Source organism: Betta splendens, chromosome 10, assembly GCF_900634795.4.
Source record: "Betta splendens chromosome 10, fBetSpl5.4, whole genome shotgun sequence".
Taxonomy (NCBI): Eukaryota; Metazoa; Chordata; class Actinopteri; order Anabantiformes; family Osphronemidae; genus Betta; species Betta splendens.
In genome coordinates this window covers 14461201-14485651 of record NC_040890.2, presented here as the reverse complement: position 1 = coordinate 14485651, position 24451 = coordinate 14461201, and the positions used below count along the sequence as shown (strand labels likewise).

The following is a 24451-nucleotide window of genomic DNA, read 5'->3' as shown; positions in this document are numbered from 1 at the left end:
ACTTCTGCCTCAGCGTGTGCGGTTTTGCAGGGCGTGAAGGCGCTCTAGTCTCGGTGCCTCCTGTCAGCGCAGCAGCTGCGGAGCCCGCAGTTTCTATATATGTCATCCAAATGTGTCTTTCACTTCCACTCATCAGTTGCACTGACACGGTTTGAGGAAGGCGGCTTCACAGCAAGAAATATAAATAAAGCCAGAGCAGAAGTGCGCGAGGCTGTTTAACTGCAGGCCCTCGGGTTCAGGCGGGTCACTTATGTGGTCACCGAGCTTTGCTCAACCTGTGTTTCGACATCGCCGTTTCCATGGTAACGGCTGAACTGATGTAAGGACACTCTGTTAACGTGGGGCTCACCAGCGCAGAGAGAAGCCCTGCGTGTGCGGCGCGGGGCCGGCCTCCTCGCGCTCTGCAAGGCCACGTGACTTCCTCCTCGGCTCCTGCACTGCAGCGAAGTGCAGCCGCGTCTTCCTCTGTCTCTGTGTGTGTGTGTGTGAGTGTGTGTGAGTGCGTGTGTTTTTCACCTGGCCCCGCGGACACCGCCGGCGCGCAGACAGAAGCCCTCGGCGACTTCACGCGGCGCCGCTCACTCGCAGTCGTTCGTCCAGGGAGACGCGAGGCCCACGGAGGGAGAAGATGCTGAGGCGCCGGCCGTCGAACGCCTCGGAGAAGGAGAAGGAGCAGGTGCAGAAGAAGAAGGTGAGCCTGCTTTTATCAAGCATTTGGGCGTTGGGAGGTGGAGGTGTAGGTGAACGTTTGTGGATGTGTGAAGTTTAATAGTGTTCACCATTAAACACTTGCTGCTGCATTAAGTTCACTTGGAGCTTCTCTTTGTGTGCGTCACTTCTACACAGGATGTCTGCTTAACTTAGTGCAGACTTCTGCGGTGAAGCTCACACACACACACACACACACACACACACACACACACACACACACACACACACACACACACACACACAGAGGAGTTGAAGCCCGGCAGCGGTGTGTTTTTTTACCGTTTTTTAACTCTAACTGCCTCAGCTCGCTCTTTGTGCTCGCGGTTCCTCTATTCTGACTCGGTGAATCATTGCCGCACATGTACTTTGAGTCAGAACCGGCTGTGTGGCTCCCGCTGCCTCCCACGCTCGACACCAGTGCCCCTGTTTTCCATCCACATCTCCCTCCGTGGTCTAATTCACGCCTTGTCATTGCACATCTCGCAGCCTCTGTTATCGGCAGTCGCCTCCTGAAACGTACCTCACGTCAGTGGTAATCGACTTTAAAGACCATCACTGTTCCATGACTTATCGCGGTTGTAATGGATTGATTGAACTGAGATTTAATGCAAAACAGAATGTAAGCAGAAACCTCACAATAGCGTTCATTTGTTCTTTCCGCTGCTGCGGGGCTTTAATTGTTGAGGTCAGAAAGCAGCCGCTCAGACTCGGCGTCTGCAGGCATTGGCTGCCAGCAGTTGCTCAAGGTTTATGCCCGTTTCCTGTGGTTTCGGCTGCAAAAAAAGATCATGAGGATGAACTGACATGACTTTATGCACAAAGACACGTGGTCATGTGGAAAAGTATACTAAGAAATTCCACTGAAGGAAAAAAGGTCGAGAAGTGGAAATTAAGCAAAAGAGACATTATGTCTGAAAATAGTTGAAAGGCAGCTGTAATTTTAACTTTGGGTGTAGGTGGCATCAAATCACAGCTGCACTTTAAAAATGTAAAACAAAAAATGACAAACTGCACAGAATTTCCCAGAAGCACCCACGCAGGTATGACGTTTTAAATGAAGCTGCTCTGTTAAGTTCTGTGAAGATCCTGGGTGTGAGGAGAGTTTCTGTCTCGTACGTGTGCAGCAGAATTACACTAGAAAACTGAGCGGAGCTGCTTTTACAGTTGGTTCTTCTGAGAAACTGTTCTGCAGATTATTTCTCCTCACACGGTTGAGGGTGATAATTGTTTTTATCAGTGAAACCCTTGGAGACGTCTGGTCTTATTCTCTTTGCCGTGGCCTTTTTTGACTTAACGCTGCTGTCCATGTGTCCACAGCTCACCCTGCAGAGGTCCAGCAGCTTCAAGGACTTCATGAAGCACAAACCCACGTCTCCTGTTTCGGAGAAGGAGTTCCCCCTGGAGGAGAATGTAAGTTGAGCTCCCATCAGCGTCCGAACAGGAGCCAGTGCATTGTTTGAACTTCCCCAATGACAGTTCCTTCACGCGTTTTATCAAACCGTTCGTCACTCCACGTGCTGCTGAATGACACCGCTGTTAACGAGCCGCACTTCCTGATTTCCGACGCGCTGCAGCACGTGCGTGAGCGACGCGCTAACGCCACGGGCTTCACAGGACCTTTGGTAACTTCCCAGAAGCACGCTGGGCGCCGGGGGTGGAAGTTGCAGGGCCAGTAAGAAGTAGAGACGAGGAGAGGAAGTTGCACCGGGGCCACGACTGCAGCGCACAGACAGGATGTCCTCTGGCGTGAGCTAGTCAAGCAGAGAACCTCTGCACCAGACAGACGGCTGCAGAAGCAGCGGAGGTTTCTTATTTCAGCTCCAACTGGGTGCCGGCGAATCCACGTCTGCATCAAGCTGCTGCTTCCTCAAGAAAACAGCTGACACCATCTGCTGCTGTGTGGCATCGGCTGCAGCCAGATCTGTTATAGAACCGTGCAAAGAGTCACAGAGGTCACTTGTTGTGAGGAGAATAGAGACACTGAGCTCAGTGACTCACAGCGGTTGCAGACGGACCGTTGTTGCGTGATGCTTTCAGAAACTGCTCCTTTGAGCACCGCACCACAATAGAGCGCAGGTGTGAGCGAGCGTGTGTGCATGTGACTTTGTGGTTTAGTGTGTGTGTGTGTGTGTGTGTGTGTGTGTGTGTGTGTGTGTGTGTGTGTGTGTGTGTGTGTGTGTGTGTGTGTGTGTGTGTGTGTGTGTGACCGCAGGAGTGTGTAGGTTTCCTGGTTTGCCTGCGATGATGGCACAGTAAAACGAAAACAACATGAACCATGGGTCGATGCCACGTTAAATGAATCCACTGCTCTGCTCTCTTTCCTCCAGGCGGCGGACGGCGTGGCAGCGGAGGAGGTCGTGAAGAGTGGCAGCAAACTGGGCAAGAAGTGGCGCAACGTCATCTCCCGCACCATGACGCGCAAGACGTCCAAGATGGTGCAGAAGGCTCTGGCTGAGGAGGGAGTAAGTACAGACTGAACGTGAATATGAAGAATGTCTCCATCTAGTGGACAAATACGTTTACTGCATGTTAGTAAGTATTGCATCAAATGGTATAGTTGTACTATTTAATTGTACTATTTAGGACATTTATATTTTTTTTCATTTAAAGTGTTGTATGGCAAAAAAGTATGTAATTGGTTTGGTGAACAGATGCTCTTATTCCTCTGCTTTCACAGGGGGAGAGCGGTGAGGAGCTGTCTCCCGTCTCCTCGGACTGGCTCCCGGACCTGAGCGCAGGTCAGAGGTCGTCTGTGTGCTCCACAGGGTCGGAGGACACGCTGCCCAGCCCCGTCACCCGCCAGCTCTCAGGCAGTGAGTGCAGAGGTGATATAGGATAAAAGCCTGGGTGAATGTGCCTGTGACCCACAATGCTTGCTCTCCTCCTCCCCAGGCAGCGACAGGCAGAGCTTGGACAGTGGCTACTGCCAGAGGGACAGCATGAGGCTGGAGGACAACGGCGTCGCCTACAACGGGCCGTTCTGCGGCCGAGCGCTGGTCCACACCGACTTCACCCCGAGCCCTTACGACATGGACTCGCTGAAACTCCAAGTGAGTGTTGGGGGCCGGCTCCTCGCTGCCGTCTTATCCAGTCGTCCACCAGGGAGCTTGTTAGTCGCGTGAAACGAGATGAAGCAGTTTATTATTATTCATCGCTCCTCAGTTTGAACTGCAGCCCTAATTGCTGCCTGTACGTTTGACAGAACAGCGTGACTCCAACAGTCACTACATGTAATCAGAAAATGCTTTGACGAAGGCTCCTTTGTTCATTTTGAAACCATAAATAAATGACTAGAAGCTTCTCCTTTCTGACGTTTAAATAAAAATTGACCCTTTGATCCGTATCTTCGGCGTTTGGTTTTCATGCTTCATCTCCTTTACAGAAAGGCGACATCATCCACATCATTGAGAAGCCCCCCGTGGGGACGTGGACAGGGAAGCTCAACAACAAAGTGGGCTCCTTTAAGTTCATCTACGTCAACCTCCTGCCTGATGAAAGCCCCCCGGCCCGGAGGAAGCGCTGCAGCAGGAGCCACCGGGGCAAATCCAAACCCACAACACTGGAGGAGGTGCTGGACAGCATCGGCCTGACGGTACGAGGAGCAGAGCACACGCACCGGTTGCCACTGGCCGCGAACAGCGAGTAAGTGTTGGCGCGCTTGTGTTTCAGGAGCTCGGGTCTTTGCTGTCCATGCACGGCTTCCAGAGCACGGAGGACTTCGCGGGCCTGAAGGAGTCTCACCTCAACGAGCTGAACATCACCGACCCGGAGCAGCGCTCCAAGATCCTGAACGCCATCGAGCTGCTCAGGGACTGTACGTACGCGCACGACATGACCTTTTGACCTTGAAACCTTTATCCAAGCTACAACTCAGTGTTTATAAAGTAAAAAAGCATCTGCTTGTCATAAATAAATATATATATAGAAATATATAGAAATATATATAAATAAGACTTTTAAAAAGTTGTTGTAGCATAATGTACTGCAAAAATATAGTTACATGTAGTTGTCACCATCAGTGCAGTGATTTTAAATTATATGAGCTTTAACAGTGGTTGATCAACTGCTGCTTTACTTATAGAGTAGTTCCACCAGTTATGAGACCGTGCTGCAGCGCCCCCTAGTGTGTGGTGGTGAACAGTCCGTACTCAGCACCACTGTAACAACCCACTACAGCAAAACAAATCTAGAATTGATGATGAAAGGACCCTCTCAGGCCCCACGGAGGTGTCATGTATTAAACTACGGCCGTTTTCTCCCTCGATGCAGCGGAAGAAGACTCCGAGCCGGAGCAGCAGGAGGAGCGATCCGCTGAGGACGACAAGGAGCCGAGGGACTCGGGTTGCTTCGAAAGCTCCGAGAACCTGGAGAGCGTCCGCGAGGAGCCCAAGGCGGAGGGAGAGCATCCGTCTGAGGCCTCGGGGGAGAAACCGAGCGAAGGCGCAGAGGAACACAAGCAGGGGTCAGGACGGGAGGAGGAGGAGGAGGAGGAGCAAACACAGGAGCTGGAGGCCGTGCAGGAGCAGCTGCAGGAGCTGACGGTTGACGAAGGATGCTGAGGAGCGAATCAGTCAACTGTGTTATTATTCCCGTTATTCCCGGTTCTCAGAGACTCAAACATCAGCAAGAAGCTGCACTTCACTGTGGGAGAGGAACAAATACTGTATAAAGGCGACGACTTATCCTGTTGGTTCTTGGTTGGTACTCGAGGCGCATGCGCGGCCACAAATCAAGCATTTAAAGTTTTCTGTGTCTCAAAACCATGAATGTATATTTTCTGATGTTTTCCATGTAACTTGAAAGAATTTTTAATTTAGTTCTGTTCCGTTTTAGTTGTGTGTGCTACATTATACTCACGTGTGTTGTTGTGATCCTGTACATAGACTAGAAATAAACATAAACCACTGGAATGTTAAATTTAATCTCTTATTTATAACATGTCTCACCCGCCATCTTAGCTGAGTTAAAACTACTGAATCAAACATTATTATACAAAATCAGTGAATGCTTAGATCATGTAAACATTGAGTTAAGGGAAACGCATGAAGCACTGAATCGGCCAGTTAATGGTTAATTTATTTTGGTTAATGAATACTGGTCTGTACATTTTATCTGAAGGGAGAGTGAACGTCTGCAGCAAATGTGTTGGAGATGCAGATGTTAGCTACTGGACCTGTTGTGCTTTCCTTTCCTGCCTCAGTGGAGCTCATCCGCTTCCGTCCCTGCACCGCTCCACCTTTTCCTGGCACAAAGCATTGTTTGTCCCACATCGTCCCTGTTGGATGTTTGTTTACTCTCATTTACATGGACGACAAATAGTAAGACACTGTTATTTATTTACCAGACACATTGATCATGTAAAAAGAATGAAGTAAATTGAATGTAATATGTATAATCACAGTGCTGATACTAACATAAATAGGATTCCATCAATGGTATAGTACTGTATACATAATGTAATAGACTGATCGTGTTCTTCATACTGTACAACAACAGCCCGTCGCAAACCTGTGGAGCTACAAATCATCAATCAAGGCATTCTGCTCTTTTAAAAAATCCCATTAACAGGAGTCAAACACAAGCTTCCCTTCGTTTCTCAAGTATCAGTCACAAACATTCTTATTTCTCAGAGAGCACGACGCGCGTTAAACTGTGCTTTCACAAACCAAACCCCAAGACGAGGCCTGCTCTTCACGAACACATTCAACGATTACACTTTTTCACTTAATACAAACCCTTTCCAGCCTCTTCCACTGGAGGTGAATTCAGTTGTTGCTAATGGCCAAACGGTGATCCTTTAGGTTAATATTCGATTGGCATTTTGTTGTTTTCAGGTTTTGCTGATTCGACAAAATAAACTAATATCAGTGGTCAGCCTTAAATTGTTCAACAAATATGATGAGAGCTGCCAACAATCAGAACCAGAATGACGCCTGTTCTTGCTCCAGTCCTGCTCGTCTGACACGCCACACTTTCTACCTATGCACATTTCACAAACTAGCTCTTGCGTACGTCACAACCACTGTCACAAGCCTGCTCTATCCGCTAACACCACCTAACGACTAAGCTTCCGTTTCCTCGACCCACCGGTGACCCAGCACTCGTTTTCAGGCCTCGTTAAAGGGTGCGCACCATCGGCTGTGGGACGGAAAGAAAAGGGAGAGACGGTCATTTCAGGGGAGGGAGGACGGAGAGGAAGACCTGCAGGAGGGCCTGAAACCAAACATGGCTGCTGTCTTTGCTTCTCAGCGCTTCTGCGAACAATTCAACCATGGCTTGGATTTTTATTTTTTGCATCACAGTGTCCAATTTAGTGGTTCTCGATTGTTCAGACCAGTAAGACCAGTTCATATTCCACCAGTCAATGACTTCTGGAGGTAAATTCACAGTATTGTGTGGAAATTGGTACAAGTTTGGTAGTAATACATAGCAGTAATGTGTTTTGAACCAGCTCCCTGATCTGATAGAGAGAAAACTTCCCTGTCAACTCGACTGTTGAGCAAAACATCCAGTGAGAGCCATCGAGGAGACTGGTCTCATCAGCAGCGAAGGCCAGAGTCAAAGCCTTCTCTCTGAACTCTTTGGTTCATCCTGCAGTTTCGATCGAGAGCCACTGGTTTGTATCGGAGTCCGTCGGCTGAACCTCGGTTGCGTTTCCTAGTGCAACAGTTGTGATAAGGCACTGTTACTACGAGTGTCTACGATCAGCTGGAGTCTCCTGATAAGGCGGATCTCCATCAGGACGTCGTGGCCGCTTGCGTGTCCTCCCTCCGCCTGGAAACCAACGGGTGAAAACCTCTCATCCACACTCATGGTTTGCATAGGGCATGTAATGTGCACACAACAAAACCGACTACGTATGAAATCCTACACACGTCCTACACGTGCCAGACGCTTGCAGGGAGTATATTTGAACTGGCTTTTCACAATAAATGTCATTATGCACTTTTACATGAATAACAGAAGTAGTACTGACAGTCAGGAAGCTCTGGGGGGGTCTGCACTGGTCTGTCTCTGCAAACCCCCCCTGAATGGCTGAATGAGTCTTTTCCATGCAGTGTTGAGGAGTCAGAGGAGGCTGCTGACTTTCCATTAAATCACTCCCCCCTCCTGCAGGAGTCCGTGTCAGTCAGCGCCATGGACGCTAGCGAGGGGAGGAGAGACGTGGAGAAGCTGCAGCACCGGCTCTGCTCCTCAGGAGTCGGAGGAGAGTCGCCTGCACAATAATCAGACGCCGATTATAAAGGTCTCGGTTCCCGATGGGGCCGAGGGTGAGAGGACCCCCCCCCCCCCCCCCCAGGCTGCTAATGGGTCTGGTCCTTGGCGATGGACGTCTCGGCGTCGGTCTCCGGCGAGGCCAGCGGCGGCACCTTGGCGCCCGCAGGCTCCTCCCTGGGGGCGGGGCTCTTCTCCGGCGGGGCAGCGATGCTCGGCTTGGCCTCGTCGGGCGTGTGCTCGTTGGGGATGAGAGGAGCTGTGGTTTTCTGCAGGCACAGGAGAAAAAAAGCAACAGCGATAAATCCTTTCCCCGTCCCATTCACCGGTTGTCTGTTTATGATGCTTTGGTAAACTAGTCGCATGTTACAGTAGGTGTTGAGCCGCGGCCTGGTTTGATTTGAGTGAATCTGGGTTGGTAGATTTATCAGCTTTTTCTTATGGGATGGAGGCAAACGGCTCCATACATCACCCTGTCACTTTAAGGCACAGTCTGCTCTGTTCCTATAAAACCTTGACTGTTTTATATCGGCTCTATCTCGAGCATATTTTGTGCTTCACAGCCTTGATGATCAGGAGGAGGCTAGTGTGTGTGTGTGTGTGTGTGTGTGTGTGCGCTCACCGTGGTCTGTGGCACCGAGCTGCTGCTGGAGGAGGAGGGGGGTGCGTCCGACAGAGCCGGCGAGTCCTCCTGCATCAGTCCTCTTCTGTCCAGGACGCTGCAGAGCGAGACGAGGCAATCAGTCACGTCACGCTCTCAGCCCATTGGCCAAACGCCGCCAGAGGCCAGGGAGCGCTTTTAATCTATTAAACGCGTTGATGCGGAGCAGGAAGGACTCCTCTAAGGTTACCTGGGGTACGCCGGCCCACAGAGGACCTCACAGCAGTTCTTGATGATGTTCTTGTGGCTGTACGGGTTCTGGACTCGGTTCTTTCCCGACCAGGATCCTTTAATCTGGAGCAAAAACCGAGCACATGACACCATCACAACCAAACTCCAAACGCAGCCACACTATGTCACTACACTTTTCCTCCACTTATACTTTATTCAAAAGCGTTGCGCTATTCATAGACGCAATTCCCACCGGCTCGGGTTTGACCTACTAAAAGCATCGTTTCTGGAATTTAATGATTTCTGGTTAAATGGGAACTATGTGCCAGCGGGTACGAGGGAGCAAAACAGTGTACACGCGAAAAGCAGCTCATTCACACACAATAATGCTACGGTGAGTTATGGGCAGGTCACGCGTTAACCCCTGAACATCCACTCACATCATTTTATACACGTAGTATCGTGCACAGTCACAGATGATTAGAAAGAACATCCGACCGCCTTCAACTGGTCAAAGCCTCAAAGCCGCGAGGTCAAAGGGCAGCGAGTGGAGCAGTTCACGCATGCGGGACCTTCTTGCTCATTGGTGGAGACACATTAAAGGGTGAATCTTTACACTAAAAATGCACTTCAGCCAATAACAGATTAGAACTTGAGTGGTGTAGCGAACACCTAGCGCATCCACTTTCTATTTTAGGATGGAATGGGACTAAAATGTGGATCAGACCCGCTTTGTGTTTACGGAACAACATGCAGAGGGAAAGGAAGCCCGAGCTCACAGGAACCGCCATGACCCCTGTTCACCGCCCTATTTCAGCTGCTGCGGATCTAGGTCAGCCGTCTGCGCATGCTGCGACGCAGGCCGGCCCGCGGACAGAGCAGAAGGCAGCGGCTCCAGCGTCCGAGGGGCCTTCTCTCAGCCCACCATTCCCGTTTCCTGCCCCCCCCCCCCCCCCCCCCCTCAGCAGCATTCCTGGCTGCCCGCCCAGCCCCTGCAGGTATCGATGCGTCTATTATTAGGCCGATCACCGCTACTGAAGGGTGCGCGATGCGGAGCTCCGCCCTCCGAGCGCGAGAAACGAGGCCAGCTGTCCCCCAGGAAGACAGAGGCAGATTCGTAAATTAATCATCACAACAAAGTGCGAGCGCGCTCTCCAGAAGCTGCCGGCGTCGGCGTCACATGTGGGCGACCAAAGCCTCGCTGCCCTAACATGAGTGCACACGGAGCCGTCCACCCGCTCAGCCATCGCCCATCATCCGCCCTACGTCCGCGCTGGCTGAATGATGACTCAGCGCTTATGCGCTCGGGCAGTTTGTTTCCCCGCGTTCAGCACCACATATTTTCTTTCCGGATCGATACGTTGGAAGCTCGTATTCCAGCGCCGCCTGCGTGCAGATCGTTGGAGTCCAACTGCTTCACCCAGACAGAAGGAGCGGTCACACGCTCCATATGGGGCCACTATTATTAAATCAATGTGACACAGAGTCTGCCTCCGTTGGAGTTGCAATTAAAAATAAAAATCCTCGTTTTCTCAGTTTATTTTATTTAGTTTTATTTTATTTAGTTTACAATTTAATATCCCGGTTTAACAAGTTGCAGTTTATCAGACCTGTGCCCTTCAGCGCTGCTGTTGCCAAGGAAACAGCTCCGTGGTCTTAATTGTGTTTACACCATTGCAACGTACTATATGTTTATGCCGCTCGCAATATTTACAGACCTATTCCTTAAACTACGCTTTATCTCCAGTGTGTGTCGAAGGTAAATGAGTGAATGGGCGCGAGGTGCACTCACGTCTTCGTTGGTGGTCTGGTTGAGGGAGATCAGGTACGTGTGGAAGCCGGTCAGTCCCACCACCGACCACAGGGTGAAGAAGCACACCAGCACCTCCAACACAGTGAGCCGGAGTTAAGAAAACAGCAGCAGATGTTTTCCGTCCAACACATGATCACTGATTAACCCGAGGACAGAGGGCGGTTATGCAACGTGGTTAAAGCCGGCCACGTTCAGGGAAAGAGGGCTTTTAGGGCACGACAAAGGAAAAACGGGAAATAATGGGTTTTTTTTAGCTGGTGAGCCTGTGGCCAGAGCTTTAAAGGATATGTTCCAGGTGTTTGCTTCAGGGTGTTCAGAAAGCCGTTATCCACGGAGCCTGTGAGAAGAACGAAGATCTGCTCAAAACAGACACTTCTGCAGCTTTAAAGGTGCCATTAACTTTCATGGAGCTCCCGGTCTGAGTGGATCAGAGGTACTTACGCATGACTACGTGCACGATGTCAAAGGTGAAGATGTAGATGGTGAGCAGGGAGAGGGACAGGGTGAACAGGTAGAAGTAGCGGTAGTTCCTCTTGCCCACGCAGTTTCCCACCCACGGACAGTGGTGATCGAACCGGTCTGTGGAAAGACACACACTGTAAGTCAGGACCGAGATGAAAGGAGCGTTATAAATACACCAGTATCGGCTGAAGCCTTTTTGTCTGAGGCGCTTTTGTGCAACAGCTTCTGAAATCGGTCTAAATTTAGCGATCGCTTCCTCTTTGCCGCCCGTCTCCTGTCACTTGGAGGCAGGACGGGGTCAAACGGGGAACCGAGGTAAAGACCCAGTGCTACGCAGCGCAAACCCAGCTGGACGACGCTCCACAACAACACACAGGAAACAGCAGCTACTGCGATAACTGTGGTGGACCTTAAACCTTCTTTCATCCAGTGCAATCAGGTCAAACGTTTAATTAAAGAAATATCTTAGCATTTAAAGATGCATGTTAATGCTTAAATTGCTTCAGTTTTTTATTTTTTTTTAGCACCAAGAAAAAGTTCATAAACATCTACACAGACTCTTGATCAGATAGAGAATGAGCCTGGTTCAAAAGACAAGGTTGAAATACTGGTCGATTTGATTTGATTTGAATATAAGGTCATGCATTAAACATCCGGTGTTAATGAAACTCATGGGCTACACATATATGCAGGTTTATTACATGAAGCTGAAAGTAGATTGATGTCTGACGCCTGTGTGTGTGTGTGCGTGTGTGTGTGTGTGTGTGTGTGTGTGTGTGTGTGTGTGTGTGCGCGCGCGCTTCTGCAGCAGGTGGATACAGATGAACCAGTGTTCACAATGACTGAGCACTTATTCTCCCACTGAGCCTCCACTGTCTCTTTGCATAACTGCCTATGAGCAACACTCCCTTCAAACACATTCCTCAAACATCAGCAGCCAAGTGATTGTTTCTGTGCAGGGACGAGAGAAACACACACTCACACGCACAAATAAAGTTCATGTTTTAAAAATAGGAATAATTCAGTGAAGGTCTCTTATCTTTCTAAAACATCTAAAAATCTATTTATAGACAATTTAAGCAAATTACAGCTTTTATTCACCTTTGTCAGCTTTTAAAGCCCTTGTGGACAAATCGGAGCCTTGGCGACAGATAAAAGTGACTTCTTACCGACGCAGTTGTCGCAGATGCTGCAGTGAGACGCTCGAGGTGGTCGGAAGATCTTGCAGGTGTAGCAGTACTTGAGCTTCACGATCTGGTTGTTGATCTGGACGTTGCGGATGCGCGGCGGAGGCCGTTGGCCCGCGGGGACGTTTCCGTTGGCAGCCTCTGTGGGACGAAAACAGCAGCATTCATCAGCGGGAGTCGTCAGCTTCTTTACTACAGGCCCATTCCACCTCCCTGACCAGGAACCTTTAGTTCAATAGACATTAGTTCCACAAAATAAATGTCTCAGTGCTTAAGGCGCTGCACCGGATGACAGACTGCACCGTAGGCTGCTGATGTTTAACCCGCTGGACGTGTTTAAAATGGGCAGTAAGACACATGAGGCTAACGTGACAAGGTTAAGTGGTCACGAACCTCTAGATGAGATCAATAAATGATAAAGCTGCTTCGATATGTTACTGATGATAGTGGAGTGAATCACGGATGCACTGCTCCTATAGTGATACTACTGAATAACATTGCACACAGATGCTATGTACGGGCTTCTTGCTTCCTGCGGGCATCATCGGCGTATTGAAATTTAAATATCCTTGTTTTTTCGGTAATTCAGATGTTAGCGATTCTGCTGGGAGGCGGAGGAGGCGAGGGAGGCTGGCTAATGGCCACAAGGTTGCTGAACAGAAACTCCCATGGGACAACGTGCTGGGGAGAAATCCATCCCCGGCACGCTGCACCGAACAGCCACGAACGTGGAGCTAATGGAAAACACCAAGCCTGCTCATTTGCCTCTCTGCGGACACGCCGGGGTAACAAAGCCTAATGAATTAGATTATAGGCGGCAGAGTGTTTAGCAAAAGCTGACATTTACTACATTAAATATCTTACATTTGTTTTGTGTAAATGTATCAAGACCATCCATTACACGACATCCGATTATAAAGGCAGTGCCATTTATTTCATACAGGCCGCTGTGCATTGGAAATGCACAGAATGCAGGATTAGTAGTTACAGGGATAAACCAGCGCAGAACGCGCGTATGAGTCATCACTCAGGGGGAACGCTGCCACTCCCTCTCGTATCCGAGCCATTACACAGTCGAGGAGGATGCCTCTCCCCGTATTAGCGTGGCCCCTCGGGACCGGCCGCCAGCGGGCTGAGAGGACCGAGATTCAATCCTGCGGAGGCGTCATCGGCCGGGGATTCAACTTTCACGCACGCCTCCGAGCGTTAGCGCACGCACACGCACAGAAACGTACTATACTGTACGTGTGGGCTGGATGTTGTTGCTTCATCTCAGCTGCTTGGACGCATATTGCGCCCTGAAACACATTTATTTAATGTTCCATTTTGGGAGACGTGTTACAGATATAGGACAGTAAAGCTATGAGGGGAGCGTTTGGGAGGCTGCATGCCGAACAAGGTCAAAGACAACATGAAACCAGTTTTATGAAGCAGAAAAGATGTCGGTATGTGGAGCACAGTCCTGAAGGTGTGAGAAGACAAACAGCTCATAGGTTTGTGTTCGACAAAAATCAAATACTGTTGATGACGCGTTTCAAGGCGACACCTTGGACGCTGCAGCGCAGCGCGTCCTTTATCACAGACACAGCAGCTGGACTGTGGAGCCATTGTCACCCGGCATGAGTCACAGTCATGATGAGACAAGCGCCGGCCACCGCCTCATCCGTCCTCCGAGGACTGAAAGCGCCTCGGCCTTGTTTTCGCAGAGCTGCGGCGTCACGAGCAGAAAAGCGGCCTCCGCCCGCGGCGATCGAACGCGGGCGACGGCTGAAGGCTGAATCTTTAACAGAGACAAAGGGCGAGTTGCGAAGGATCGCAGGCAGAGAAAGCAGGAGGGGAGGGATGACGAGCAAAACCCCACCGTTAGCAGCACAGCATGAATAAAGCAGCAGGACGGAGGCTGCTCAGCTCATCGCTAGCTCCACTGAAGTATCTCTGCCTCCAAATTACTTTCTCTGCGGCGTAATTCGCAGGCTTCAACACAGTACAGTGTACAACATGCCAGATGGTGATGTAAGAGTAACAACAGTTGCTGTTGCTGACTTAACATTTGAATGCTTGATAAGGGGTTTGTGCCCGGTGGTTTTATCAGTGTGGATGAATTTGCACACTTCAAGGACAGGTGCTGGTCTCTCGCTAAAAACACGGGCCACTTCAAACCTGCACAAATCTGCACTGGATCTCATTATTACCAGAATTTACTCACCAATTTCCATCTCGATGAAGGTGGCTTCCTCGGGGAGGGCCCGTGGCAGCACCCCAGGGTCGCTGAAGCTGGTCCTCAGCAACATGGCCATGACGAAGAGGAAGAGCAGAGCAGCGAACACTGGGATGGCAGGGGACAGATGGATAGCCAGGTACGGACATCTGCCGAAGAAAAGGAGGTTAGAAACCAGAACAAAACATCACGTAGCGATGAGACGCAGTCTTCAGCGAAGAGACAACAACGGAGCATGTGCAGAGAGGTCAAGACGCGACCGCACACATACTCTGGACTGGTGTTCTGAGCATCAGGTCATGAACTCTTTCTCTGGTCCATGCAGAAGTCAGGGCCGTGCATAAACAACATCACGCCGCACTTGTCTCGCCTTCTGGAAGAGGGGCGCTACATTAGCATAAGTCCATTTACCCGGCTACAGAGATTAGCAGTCAGGAAAAAAAAAAATGCTGCTCAGCGCGATAACACGAGAGCTGCAGAGCAAAGCGCTGCGACAGAAGCGAGCGGAGCAGAGAGGCAGCATGGGATTCCGCATGCAGGTATTAATAGTTAATCTGCGCGGCCGCGGCTCTCGTCCATGTCGCTGGGATCATGTTTTCATAATGCAACACTAATGTTCCACTACAGATTGCGAGCCACTGTTCCGCATCTTCAGCAAAAATAATGCCCGACAGCTGACACACATTCGGCCTCGTTACACAAGACGAAGGGTTGAACCATGAACCATTTGTTTATTTACATGTTCAAACCATGTAGAAGCTGAAAAAACTGGTTTATTCATAATTTAGGGCCAGTGAGTTGATCATTTGTCATTTCTTCATTCACTCTTTCAGCCAACGTGAGCACCCCACGCTCTCAGGAACCTTCAAGGGAAAGGAATGCAGCTGAGCAAACACCCGCCACCAGCGTGTGGAAGCACCAGGTACGTCCACATACCTGAGCCCCAACGACACACAGGCACCGACACCTGCTGAACCGGTCTGACCCGTTTCCCTGCAGCGCCGTCCTCGCTAATGGTAACGATGCATCAAATCAATAGAGGTTTCCACTGGAGCGGGCCTGTGAGCTACGCTCGCCCCAGAGAGGGAAGGCAACATGCCCACAGAGTGTAGTTCTCGTAATGACGGCGGGTATTTCAGGCACGCGATATCAGCGCTTCCCATCGGGCCTCTCTGTCCTGGATGTGAGCGTGTCCGGTGCCGTTCAGCAGCAGGACGGTGCCGGCACAACGATTTTAACGCGTTACAAATGAAGGGCCCTAAACACTCACTGAACCGACGACACAGCACATTCTGGAAACTAAAACCACACCATAAAAGACATGATTGCACTTTAGTCTCCGTAGACTTCACCGGATAATTATGTGTTCCTGCCATATCCCACCACAACATGTCATTAATTAAAGAATAGGCGGCTTTAGACATCATGTTGGTTCAGTGAAGGCAAGAAATTATTTATTATTCAATATAAAAAGCTCAGTTAGCTAAAACAGCTGCACTCCTTAATAAAAGGACAACAATCATGGTAAACAAAGCAGTTACACAGTATTACATAAGTGATAGCAGCTAGTGGCTGTTTACTGTACAGTGTGTGTGTGTGTGTGTGCGTGCATGCATAGGATGCATTAGGGTGTGTCTGCTGCAGACTCTGATCCAGGATTCCCCCTCTAAACTCACAGGCTCAAAGATGAGAAGCTACTAATGTTGGGATATTGCTGGATTCAAAATCGCTTCAACTTCTCAACAACAAAACTGAACCCGGGGGATTAGCTCGTCACCGTGTCCTGCCTCGGTGACTCATGACATTTTGTCTTTGTTGAACATTTTAAACTCATCCTTTATTAATACTTAGCAGTTGTAAGCTGATGCAGGCCTGCGTGAATCAAACCGCAAATGAATTACGCGCCCGGCGCACGGGCAGATCCACAGCGGGACTCTGTCACAGAAACATCTGGAGCCTCTGCCTGTTTCTAGGCCACTGCTAAAAAAAAAAAAACACCAGTCCTCTCTCCTTTTCCACAGACAGACACGCTCTCCAATAATGAACTCGAATGCAATGATGTCACAGACGAAGAAATTAAAAAGTACAGGCTCTTCTGAACATCTGGATAACATGGATACTGTCTTATTATGCAATGTTTAAATACCATACTGTATGACAGACATGCTGGGATTGAAGCCAAGACCACAGATGTGTCGTATTCATCAACTTGAATAAGAGCTAAACACAAACCTGATTATTTTCAGCCACATAAAAACTGTGATTTAACAAGATGATAAAAAAAGAATCCATCTAAATTCATCTATTCATCATTTCAAACTAAACAAGTGAATTCAAAGCAGATTGGTCATAATATTTCCGTGTGGCACAGACTGTACTTAAGTATAAACACACACACACACGCTGTAAGTGGGTGAAAACTATCAGTAGCAGCATCCTCCTGCTGCCGAGCGAAGCTTCCAGAGAACAAAGCCTGGAGATCACGCTTACTGTAAATCCAGTATGCACTCTGAGTAGGCCATAAATCACGTTACTGCTCATTTAGCCCGGGCCGCTGCTGCGTTCCGATTGGCCGACAGAGACGAGGAGGGGCGGGGCCCTGGAGGAGGCTGAGGGGTCCGTTTACGAGGCCTCCTGGATGCAGCCGCTCGCTCTGCAGCCTCGGCCCTTTGCTTCAGCCGACCTCTGCCTACACCTTAAGTTATGGCGATGCCGAGAGGGGCCACACACACCAAGCTCCAATGGTGGCTCTCCATTTGCACATGTGCAAGTGAACGCAACACAAATGAATTAGTGGGACCAAACCGGCAAAACTGCAGCTCCTGCGTCTCCGAGTGTTTCGCCGCCATCTCATCCTACACGGAAACAGAGCCAACGCTCTACAGACACTCAGTCCTGTTTAGCTGCTCCTAATGACTCCTTCCATTTGCGTCCACAGCCGCTCATTTCCGCAACCTAGCCCTAATTAAAGCGCAGAGAGAGGCTCGCCTGCGCTGGATACTGATGAGTGGCGATAACAGTGAGACGGCCACTCAGCTGGTGCTGGTCGCGAGCCAGCCCACGCCAGGACACTGCCCCCTCTGTTCCCCCCCCCCGAGGCCGCGGAGCGAGGCCACAGGAATTAATCCCCAAAAAGAAAGAGAGGAGCCCTCGCTGCGGAGACTGTGCACGGTATGCGATAACAGAAGGACGAGGACTCCACTGCAGGCTCTAAAACGCTCGTTCCAAGAAAGACATTAGACGCAAATGGGCCTTTGGAGAATGCATTAAAGGCTATTACACTATCAGATGTTTAAATCGGATGTGTACCAACATGCTGTGTAATGGGGAGTTTGGAAATTACTCTGGTGGAGCTTGGGTTCAGACTCAGTGTTAATATCCAGCCTCCCACCCCCCCATGAGAGATAATTATGTTTAGCTGTAATATGAACGTAGCATGCTAACGACCCCCCAGTCATTAGTCATCACAACGTCTCCTCTGGGTCCTGGATGCTCATCCTGAGCGGTGTTGGAGTTTAACAACAGTTAACCTGAGTCCTGTGTGGACTGAGGAGCAGGAGGCTGTGGAGGTGTGGATCAGATGTGAAGGGGCTGTCGGACACGCACACGCTCAAGAAGCTGCTTCACGTCACTCTGGGCTGAAAATGTTCATTTGGACGCCATAATAAAAATGAAAAAAGAGGAATGAAAAAAAAAAATGAAAAAAGAGGAATAAGGAACAAAAAGTGGAAGCAATCTCAGTGAGAAGCAGCGCTTCTTTAGGATGGTAATTCAGAGTCATGTTCTTCATTTTAGAAACAGCTTTAACGGACAGGACTGGCCCAGTCTTTTGCAGAGCTAATGAGTCCACTGGGCTGCAGGAGCGGTGGATGGAGACAGAACTGCTGAGACGACAGGACCGACAGCTTTCCCTCCTGAACCAGAAGCATGGGCCGATAACATCATTAAATATTAAACGGCTCAGCGTGTGGTCGCACGTAAATCTGTTGTCGGAAAATGGATCAACAAAGTTGGAACCAACAATGCGCTGGTGGGTTTTGGGCAAAGTTAATTGAACGCATCACACCCAGTTTCAGGAAATTGCTTTTTCCACAGCTTCTGACATTTTATTGACAAAATGATTGAATAAGAAAATAACTGGCAGATTAGATCGATATAGAAAAGAACCGTCTCCAGCCCTTCAGTACTTTTATGACGATGGTGTTCATCAACAATCAGCAGCTCAGCCTATAAAATGTCTGAACAGGGTCAAAGATGTCCATGACACTGCCTAAAGTGACTTCACCTGTTTTTCCATCTAATCTAGAGCAAAATCCAAAAAGGTATAAAAACTCCACGAGTCACAACAGGAAGCTGAAACAATTTCACTCAAGCGATTAATCATTCACTCACTGCAGGTGCTCCATCACACACAGTGACGACCACTACTTCCACATCCTGACGCTACTCGTGATTTGGACGGCGAATCTGGGGCTCCGTGGGAGTTAGAGAGAGGACACGACTTACTCGAAGGCGAAGAAGAGCGAGCACGTCCCGACGATGAGGAACAGGGTCAGGTAGAAGACTCCCTTCTGCCGGGCCATCATCACGCGTCCGTCGCAGCAGAACGTGTTTTTGCCCGGGAGCTTCTCCCATTTTCGCACCTTGCGCGTGATCATCACCGCCGACATGGTGCCCCGCGTTCGGATCGGTCCCAGTTCAGGTTGACGTCAGGTGCTACGCTGTGAATCGAGTCGGGCAGTGAGCGGGGGACGAGCCTGCGCCCATATAGATCCTTAGGAACGCAGCTCGGGCTGGAGCCTATTGCGCACAGTCCGCTGGCAGAGAACCAAGCACCTCTTCGGCCGCGTCGAAGATTTCAGCGCACGGCGACGGCCGTGGAGCATTTTCCTCGCGTGTCCAGCGTCGCACTCGCACAGCCAGCGTCTCTAATCCACAGTATTTCCAGTTTCCCGTACGCACCGCCGCGTGTCATTCCCAGGAAAGCGACGCTCCCACGACGCTCGAACAGCCTCAATCGTCCCTCTCTGTCCAGTCAAAATGAAAATGTTCAGAAAATCACCCGAACGCTCGCGGAGGATGTTTCCCCGCATATGCTAGAATATCCAGTCGGGGCTGTTGCGTTGACGGAGCGGACCTTGACCGGCTGACATTCATATCATTTCCATAAATCAAAAATGGTATTACTGCCAAGATGCTGCGGGTTCACCGAAATTAGGACATGACAGTAACACCTTGTAAAAAAAAAAACAAATGTTCCCTTAGAAATGAGAAATAATCGCGGAATGTATGAAAGCAAAGGTGGAAAGACGCTTGATATGCGCGTTTCTTTTCCCGCAGGATGCCAGCTCTCGGTTTTAGTCAATGGCAGCAGGAAACACGCCTAGATTGAAATGTCTATTCTTAAAGGGGCAGGACAGGTTCAACAAGAAGAACAAAGGACCAGGATGACGGTCCAATTTAGACCACGTTATTATACAATATTCGCCCGTATGCTCAAGGGACGCGATTGAGAAGAGGTTTATTATTGAAGTTAATTGGTAGGAGACACCAGGCGCATTAATCCCCCAAGTGTTGCCTCGTGTGTAACGCAACGGCTCAGAGGAACAAAGGTCCTCAGAGTCAGTCACATTACTACAGGAAGGAGGTTTGTATTGTTTATATTTCACGACATTCTCCTTCACAGTGTAAACAGTAAATAATGAGACTCTCTTTCACAACAGTGACTTTAATTTTTTTTTTTTTTATCTGGTAACAGTCTATCAGCCCTGCTAATTAAAAATAAAGTCCACACAATCCTGTAATTTATTAATAATAAAGATTTTTACTGTCGCAAAACAAGCTGGGCAATTATTTCAGTGTTGACATACTGTAAAAAGTGTAACTGTGTTGACTCAGTATCAGCTCCACTCCGCTCGCACAGATAGACAGAGGAAGGCTGGACCCAGCAGTGAACTAAAATGGTTCTTGCTCTTTTGAAGCTTGTCCTCCAGAGGTAGAAAAGGCAACAGTACACCTCCATCAGAACCAAAGAAAACTAAATATCTGCTGCAGAGGAGGGCATTATTAATACATGACCCGCCTGATGTTGCTTTGACCAAGCTGTCAACTCTGGTTCACACGTGCTCATGACTGCAGACAGCTACAGTCAGAAGAAAGATTTTGGTGCCAGGTTTGATTACATACGGAGAAATTAGACAGGAACAGGCGCTTTAGTCCTCAGACAGCTTAAAGTGTTATTTAATATAAAGATTATACTGATACTAGCTAGAAAAACATGCCAGATCGACTACTAGACCTGTGACTTACAATTATCATTGTTGTGACTTATTAGTATTATTATTTTATATTTGTATAGAAAACCCGCATCAAATATGTGTGTTTTGGACAATTTGTCTCCATCTAGCGACACATCAGCAAATCCTTGTCCAAACAGCCGGAGCTCATTCAAACGTCTACAGCAGCTACTTGCCACAATATATTTTGATTAGAAACCTTTTGTTGTTGAACTACAATATGACAAACAAAAGGTTCTGAACCGCATTTTATTGAAATACTGTGCTGTAGCTTTTTCTGTTTACAATAAAGTTTTGTATTTTGAAGTGTCCGTCCTACAAAACAATCCGTCTAGGAACACCGTTTGCTGCGGTGGGACCCCTAGTTTGCGTATACGTGTGCTTTTAGTGCGGGCTAAAGCTGCGCCTTGAAGCAGTGATTCATAAATACGCAGCCTTAGTTTGCAAATGGACGGTGTACCCTGCCTGCGTGTAGCACAAGGTCAAGCACAGCAGTTCAGGTAATCATCCGTATAGGGGGTATTAGCCGCTGAAGCTAAGCCAGGTTAGCTAGCAATGAGCGTGAGGTAGTTGGACCAAAGTTCACAGAAGTGCTGTTGAATTAAGTTCTACACGACACTATTCATCCAGTCATTTCCTGTGTCTGAAGCTTAATTATTAGTACTGTATAACAACACTCAGTTTTAAACATGGTCTCTACACAGAGAACGTTTACAGGTAGAAGGATTTCTGGATGTGACTCTGTGTCTGGTGAAAGACTCTGACGGGACAGTGCTTCTGCCCATTGCACCGTCCCGCCTTTCACAGCTCGACCTGCACTCTCTCCAAACCGTGGTGCCTTCAGACGGTCCTTGTGAACTAGTTTGGAGTCAGGTAATTAAAGATGATTTTGCTCAAATATAGCAAGCATCAGACAAAACAGTATGTTGTTTTGTTCTATATCCGTTACAGGCTCCTCTACAGTCAAAAAAGGAGAGAGGAAAAATGAAAGGTAATAAACTCCAGTTAATTCTCCAGGAGCTGCTTGAGTCTCAAGGTGAAAGATGGACAGAAGAGCTGAAAGCAGACCTCCCTCGCAGCTTCCACAGGCATCAAGACCTGGTCCTGCTGGGAGATAAATGCTTCTCTCAGCCATTATGGAAGAAAATAGGTACGGTCTATAATATTTTCATCGTTGAATGCACAGAATAACTTATTAGAATGTTTTTTCATGGCTTCTTACTTTTGCATCACATGTAGATCAACAGCTGTGGAGGACAGTAGCCAAGGGCCTGGGGGCAAAGCGCCTGGCAAAAATGAGCCGAATATCCAGCGATGGATTCAGATCCCCAGTTGTCACAATGCTGTTAGGGGACCACAGCTGGGTCAGACATGTTGATAATGGCATTAAGTAAGTACGTAATGCAAAGGACAAAGGATAAATACAAGGGATGAGAAAGATATTCATTGTTTTTAATCTCTTTTAGGTATGAGTTTGATGTGACTAAATGCATGTTTTCAGCTGGAAACATAACAGAGAAGCTCCGTGTGGCTGGATTTGACTGCAGAGAAGAGACTGTGGTGGATTTATATGCAGGTGTGAAAGCTGTTCAATATATATATATATATATATATATATATATATATATATATATATATATATATATATATATATATATATATATATATAAAATTAACCTGAATATATAATTAACCTGAATATACCACAATCACTGGCACTGATCACATCATGTTTTGTACTGCAGGAGTTTATTTCAGTGATGACACATGCCGAGCTGTCCCCACCAAATTGTGTTTCAGGTATTGGATACTTCACTCTCCCATATCTGGTCCATGCGAGGGCGACTCATGTTCACGCCTGCGAATGGAACCCCAATGCTGTTGAAGCTTTGCGCAGAAACCTAGAGGCAAACAGGGTGTCTGATCGCTGCACAGTTCATGAAGGAGACAACCGACAGGTAATGTTTTTCACATGTGCTCTATACAGTTTAGGATATGTGGTCGTTTCTTTACCCTGGGTGAGGGGATTAACATGTTGAAGTGGCTTCTGCCATCTAGTGGTTGTGTTTTGTACCTGAACCAGAATTATAATCTCTTCCTTATTTAATAATTAAGAAAGATCACTTAAAGGCAGAGGATGGAGAGTTGTGAGCCCCACTGTCACAGCAATTATCTTATAAATGTTATGTTAACTGTGCAAAAAATGTGTTTTGTATCTTTATCTCAGCTCCAGCTGTGTGACATTGCTGACCGAGTGAACCTGGGTCTTATCCCGAGCTCCAAGGACGGCTGGCCCGTAGCCTGCCGCCTGCTGAGGAGGACAACTGGTGGCATTTTGCACATTCACCAGAACGTTACCTCACCTTTACTGAACACTGCAGCGGTTCCAGCAATCAATGACGGTGCGCAGATGGTTTCTGGGAAGAAAGCTGACAGGGAGGCATGGCAGGCCTGGGCAGATGACACAGCAAAGCGTATTATTTCTCTTTTGGGGGACGTTACTGGTTCACAGTGGAACACGAACATACAGCACATAGAACATGTGAAGTCATACGCTCCTCATGTTCACCATATTGTGCTAGACCTGGAGTGCAGACCATCTTAAATAACCGGACTGACTCAGATGCTGAGTGCTTTCGATAGTTACTTAATGGGTCAGCCATTGAAACCAGCTACTGTAGTGTTTTTATAAACTTTTATTTATTCAGGGCAGGTTCACAAATTCTGTTTGTTACTGACTCATACTCGTGCGAATTTCATTCCACCTGGAACCTGTCCAGACATACAGTAGCGCAGTCTCATCTGTGAGCCACTGGACAAATTTACAGGAGTAATGGCAGATCCAGTGCTTTGCTCAGGAGCATCTAACCGCTGTGTTCGATTCACTGTCAAAGAAGGAACACCCAAACATTAAACTCGTCCATTATGTGATTTGTTCTGTAGGTGTGTGTAAACTGACAAGCAAACATTATTTTTCCAGATGCTCTCATGCAGGGATCCCCGACTGGTTTACACAGCGTAGAAATGATGTGAATCACATGATGTGGCCTTTGTGCTCATCAGGTCTGAAGCTAGATGAACAGATGTTGGATGTGTTGAACCCAAATAAGGGAAAATCTTCTACATGACTGGTGTTCAACCTTCTGGTAGTAATCTCTGCCAAGGAGTTGTAGATCCCCTCGTCAGTGTGCATCTGAAGTAGAGACTGCAGGATCTGCAAATAAAAAATGAATGAGGTCTTGCTTGTTGCCAGAATGGTCACATTAACACAGATCAGTTTGTGATTGACAGCCCATGTGTTTCCTCCATGTGTAGACACTGTATAGTTTCAGATTTACAGTGATTATGTCATTTTTTTAATTTATCAGACTTATTCTGATTAAAGTGTTAAAAATGTCAAGTACACTGTTCTTATACTGAGACTTTACAACTTCTCTGTTGTCATGGTGACCATTTGCTTAACAGTGTGTTTTGTTGTTTGTTTGATTTCTAAGGTACCACTTTGCATACGCCCTGACATCAAATAATGACACAGTTGCAGGTTAGCAGGAAGCTATAGAATGTGGTGGCAGAAGTACTCATAATAAATACAAGTATGAGTCAAATGTAATATGTGTAAACACCAGCACCTACAAACTTGACACCGAGTAAAAGTATTTTAAACACTTTATAGTGGAGGATAACTCTGATCTAATTATGATAGGAATCTCTAAACCA

At 48.1% G+C, this 24451-nt stretch overlaps 3 protein-coding genes across 4 annotated transcripts; 2 read left to right on the top strand and 1 right to left on the bottom strand.

Annotated features, from left to right (window-relative positions):
* Nucleotides 1-425: 425 nt before the first annotated feature.
* On the top strand, nucleotides 426-5628 carry sash3 (SAM and SH3 domain containing 3). The gene is made up of 8 exons (XM_029164939.3): nucleotides 426-691; nucleotides 2029-2121; nucleotides 3039-3173; nucleotides 3389-3524; nucleotides 3604-3761; nucleotides 4094-4303; nucleotides 4381-4525; nucleotides 4981-5628. The coding sequence occupies exons 1-8, from the start codon at nucleotides 629-631 to the stop codon at nucleotides 5268-5270; spliced, it is 1230 nt and encodes a 409-aa protein (XP_029020772.1). The 5' UTR covers nucleotides 426-628; the 3' UTR covers nucleotides 5271-5628.
* Nucleotides 5629-6027: 399 nt separating this feature from the next.
* zdhhc9 (zinc finger DHHC-type palmitoyltransferase 9) lies at nucleotides 6028-19790 on the bottom strand. The gene is made up of 9 exons (XM_055512257.1): nucleotides 18945-19790; nucleotides 14427-14587; nucleotides 12203-12361; nucleotides 11013-11150; nucleotides 10862-10908; nucleotides 10551-10655; nucleotides 8778-8881; nucleotides 8549-8645; nucleotides 6028-8195 (listed from the first exon to the last, which is right to left on the bottom strand). Exons 1-9 carry the CDS (start codon nucleotides 19106-19108, stop codon nucleotides 8016-8018), a joined length of 1155 nt encoding a protein of 384 aa, XP_055368232.1. The 5' UTR covers nucleotides 19109-19790; the 3' UTR covers nucleotides 6028-8015.
* trmt12 (tRNA methyltransferase 12 homolog) lies at nucleotides 17852-24137 on the top strand. 2 transcript variants are annotated; one of them, XM_029164941.3, is made up of 7 exons: nucleotides 17852-18994; nucleotides 21439-21607; nucleotides 21686-21884; nucleotides 21974-22124; nucleotides 22201-22310; nucleotides 22535-22692; nucleotides 22962-24137. In XM_029164941.3, exons 1-7 carry the CDS (start codon nucleotides 18978-18980, stop codon nucleotides 23337-23339), a joined length of 1182 nt encoding a protein of 393 aa, XP_029020774.1. In that variant the 5' UTR covers nucleotides 17852-18977; the 3' UTR covers nucleotides 23340-24137. The 2 variants fall into 2 exon arrangements, with proteins under 2 accessions (XP_029020774.1, XP_029020773.1); XM_029164940.3 differs by lacking the exon at nucleotides 17852-18994 and adding an exon at nucleotides 20293-21234.
* The last annotated feature ends 314 nt before the right edge of the window (nucleotides 24138-24451 follow it).

What these genes read in the sequence shown, in the direction of transcription:
- zdhhc9 (XM_055512257.1), bottom strand. Translation starts at nt 19,108, where the DNA reads ATGTCGGCGGTGATGATCACGCGCAAGGTGCGAAAATGGGAGAAGCTC. An exon ending in TCGCTCTTCTTCGCCTTCGA is followed by an intron (nt 14,588 to 18,944) that starts GTAAGTCGTGTC and finishes TTTCTTCGGCAG; the next exon opens with ATGTCCGTACCTGGCTATCC. An exon ending in CCCTGAAGCAAACACCTGGA is followed by an intron (nt 10,656 to 10,861) that starts ACATATCCTTTA and finishes TAACTCCGGCTC; the next exon opens with ACTGTGTTGGAGGTGCTGGT.
- sash3 (XM_029164939.3), top strand. Translation starts at nt 629, where the DNA reads ATGCTGAGGCGCCGGCCGTCGAACGCCTCGGAGAAGGAGAAGGAGCAG. An exon ending in AGTTCCCCCTGGAGGAGAAT is followed by an intron (nt 2,122 to 3,038) that starts GTAAGTTGAGCT and finishes TCTTTCCTCCAG; the next exon opens with GCGGCGGACGGCGTGGCAGC. An exon ending in TGGACTCGCTGAAACTCCAA is followed by an intron (nt 3,762 to 4,093) that starts GTGAGTGTTGGG and finishes TCTCCTTTACAG; the next exon opens with AAAGGCGACATCATCCACAT.
- trmt12 (XM_029164940.3), top strand. Translation starts at nt 21,182, where the DNA reads ATGGACGGTGTACCCTGCCTGCGTGTAGCACAAGGTCAAGCACAGCAG. An exon ending in GGTCAAGCACAGCAGTTCAG is followed by an intron (nt 21,235 to 21,438) that starts GTAATCATCCGT and finishes GTCTCTACACAG; the next exon opens with AGAACGTTTACAGGTAGAAG. An exon ending in CATGTTGATAATGGCATTAA is followed by an intron (nt 22,125 to 22,200) that starts GTAAGTACGTAA and finishes AATCTCTTTTAG; the next exon opens with GTATGAGTTTGATGTGACTA.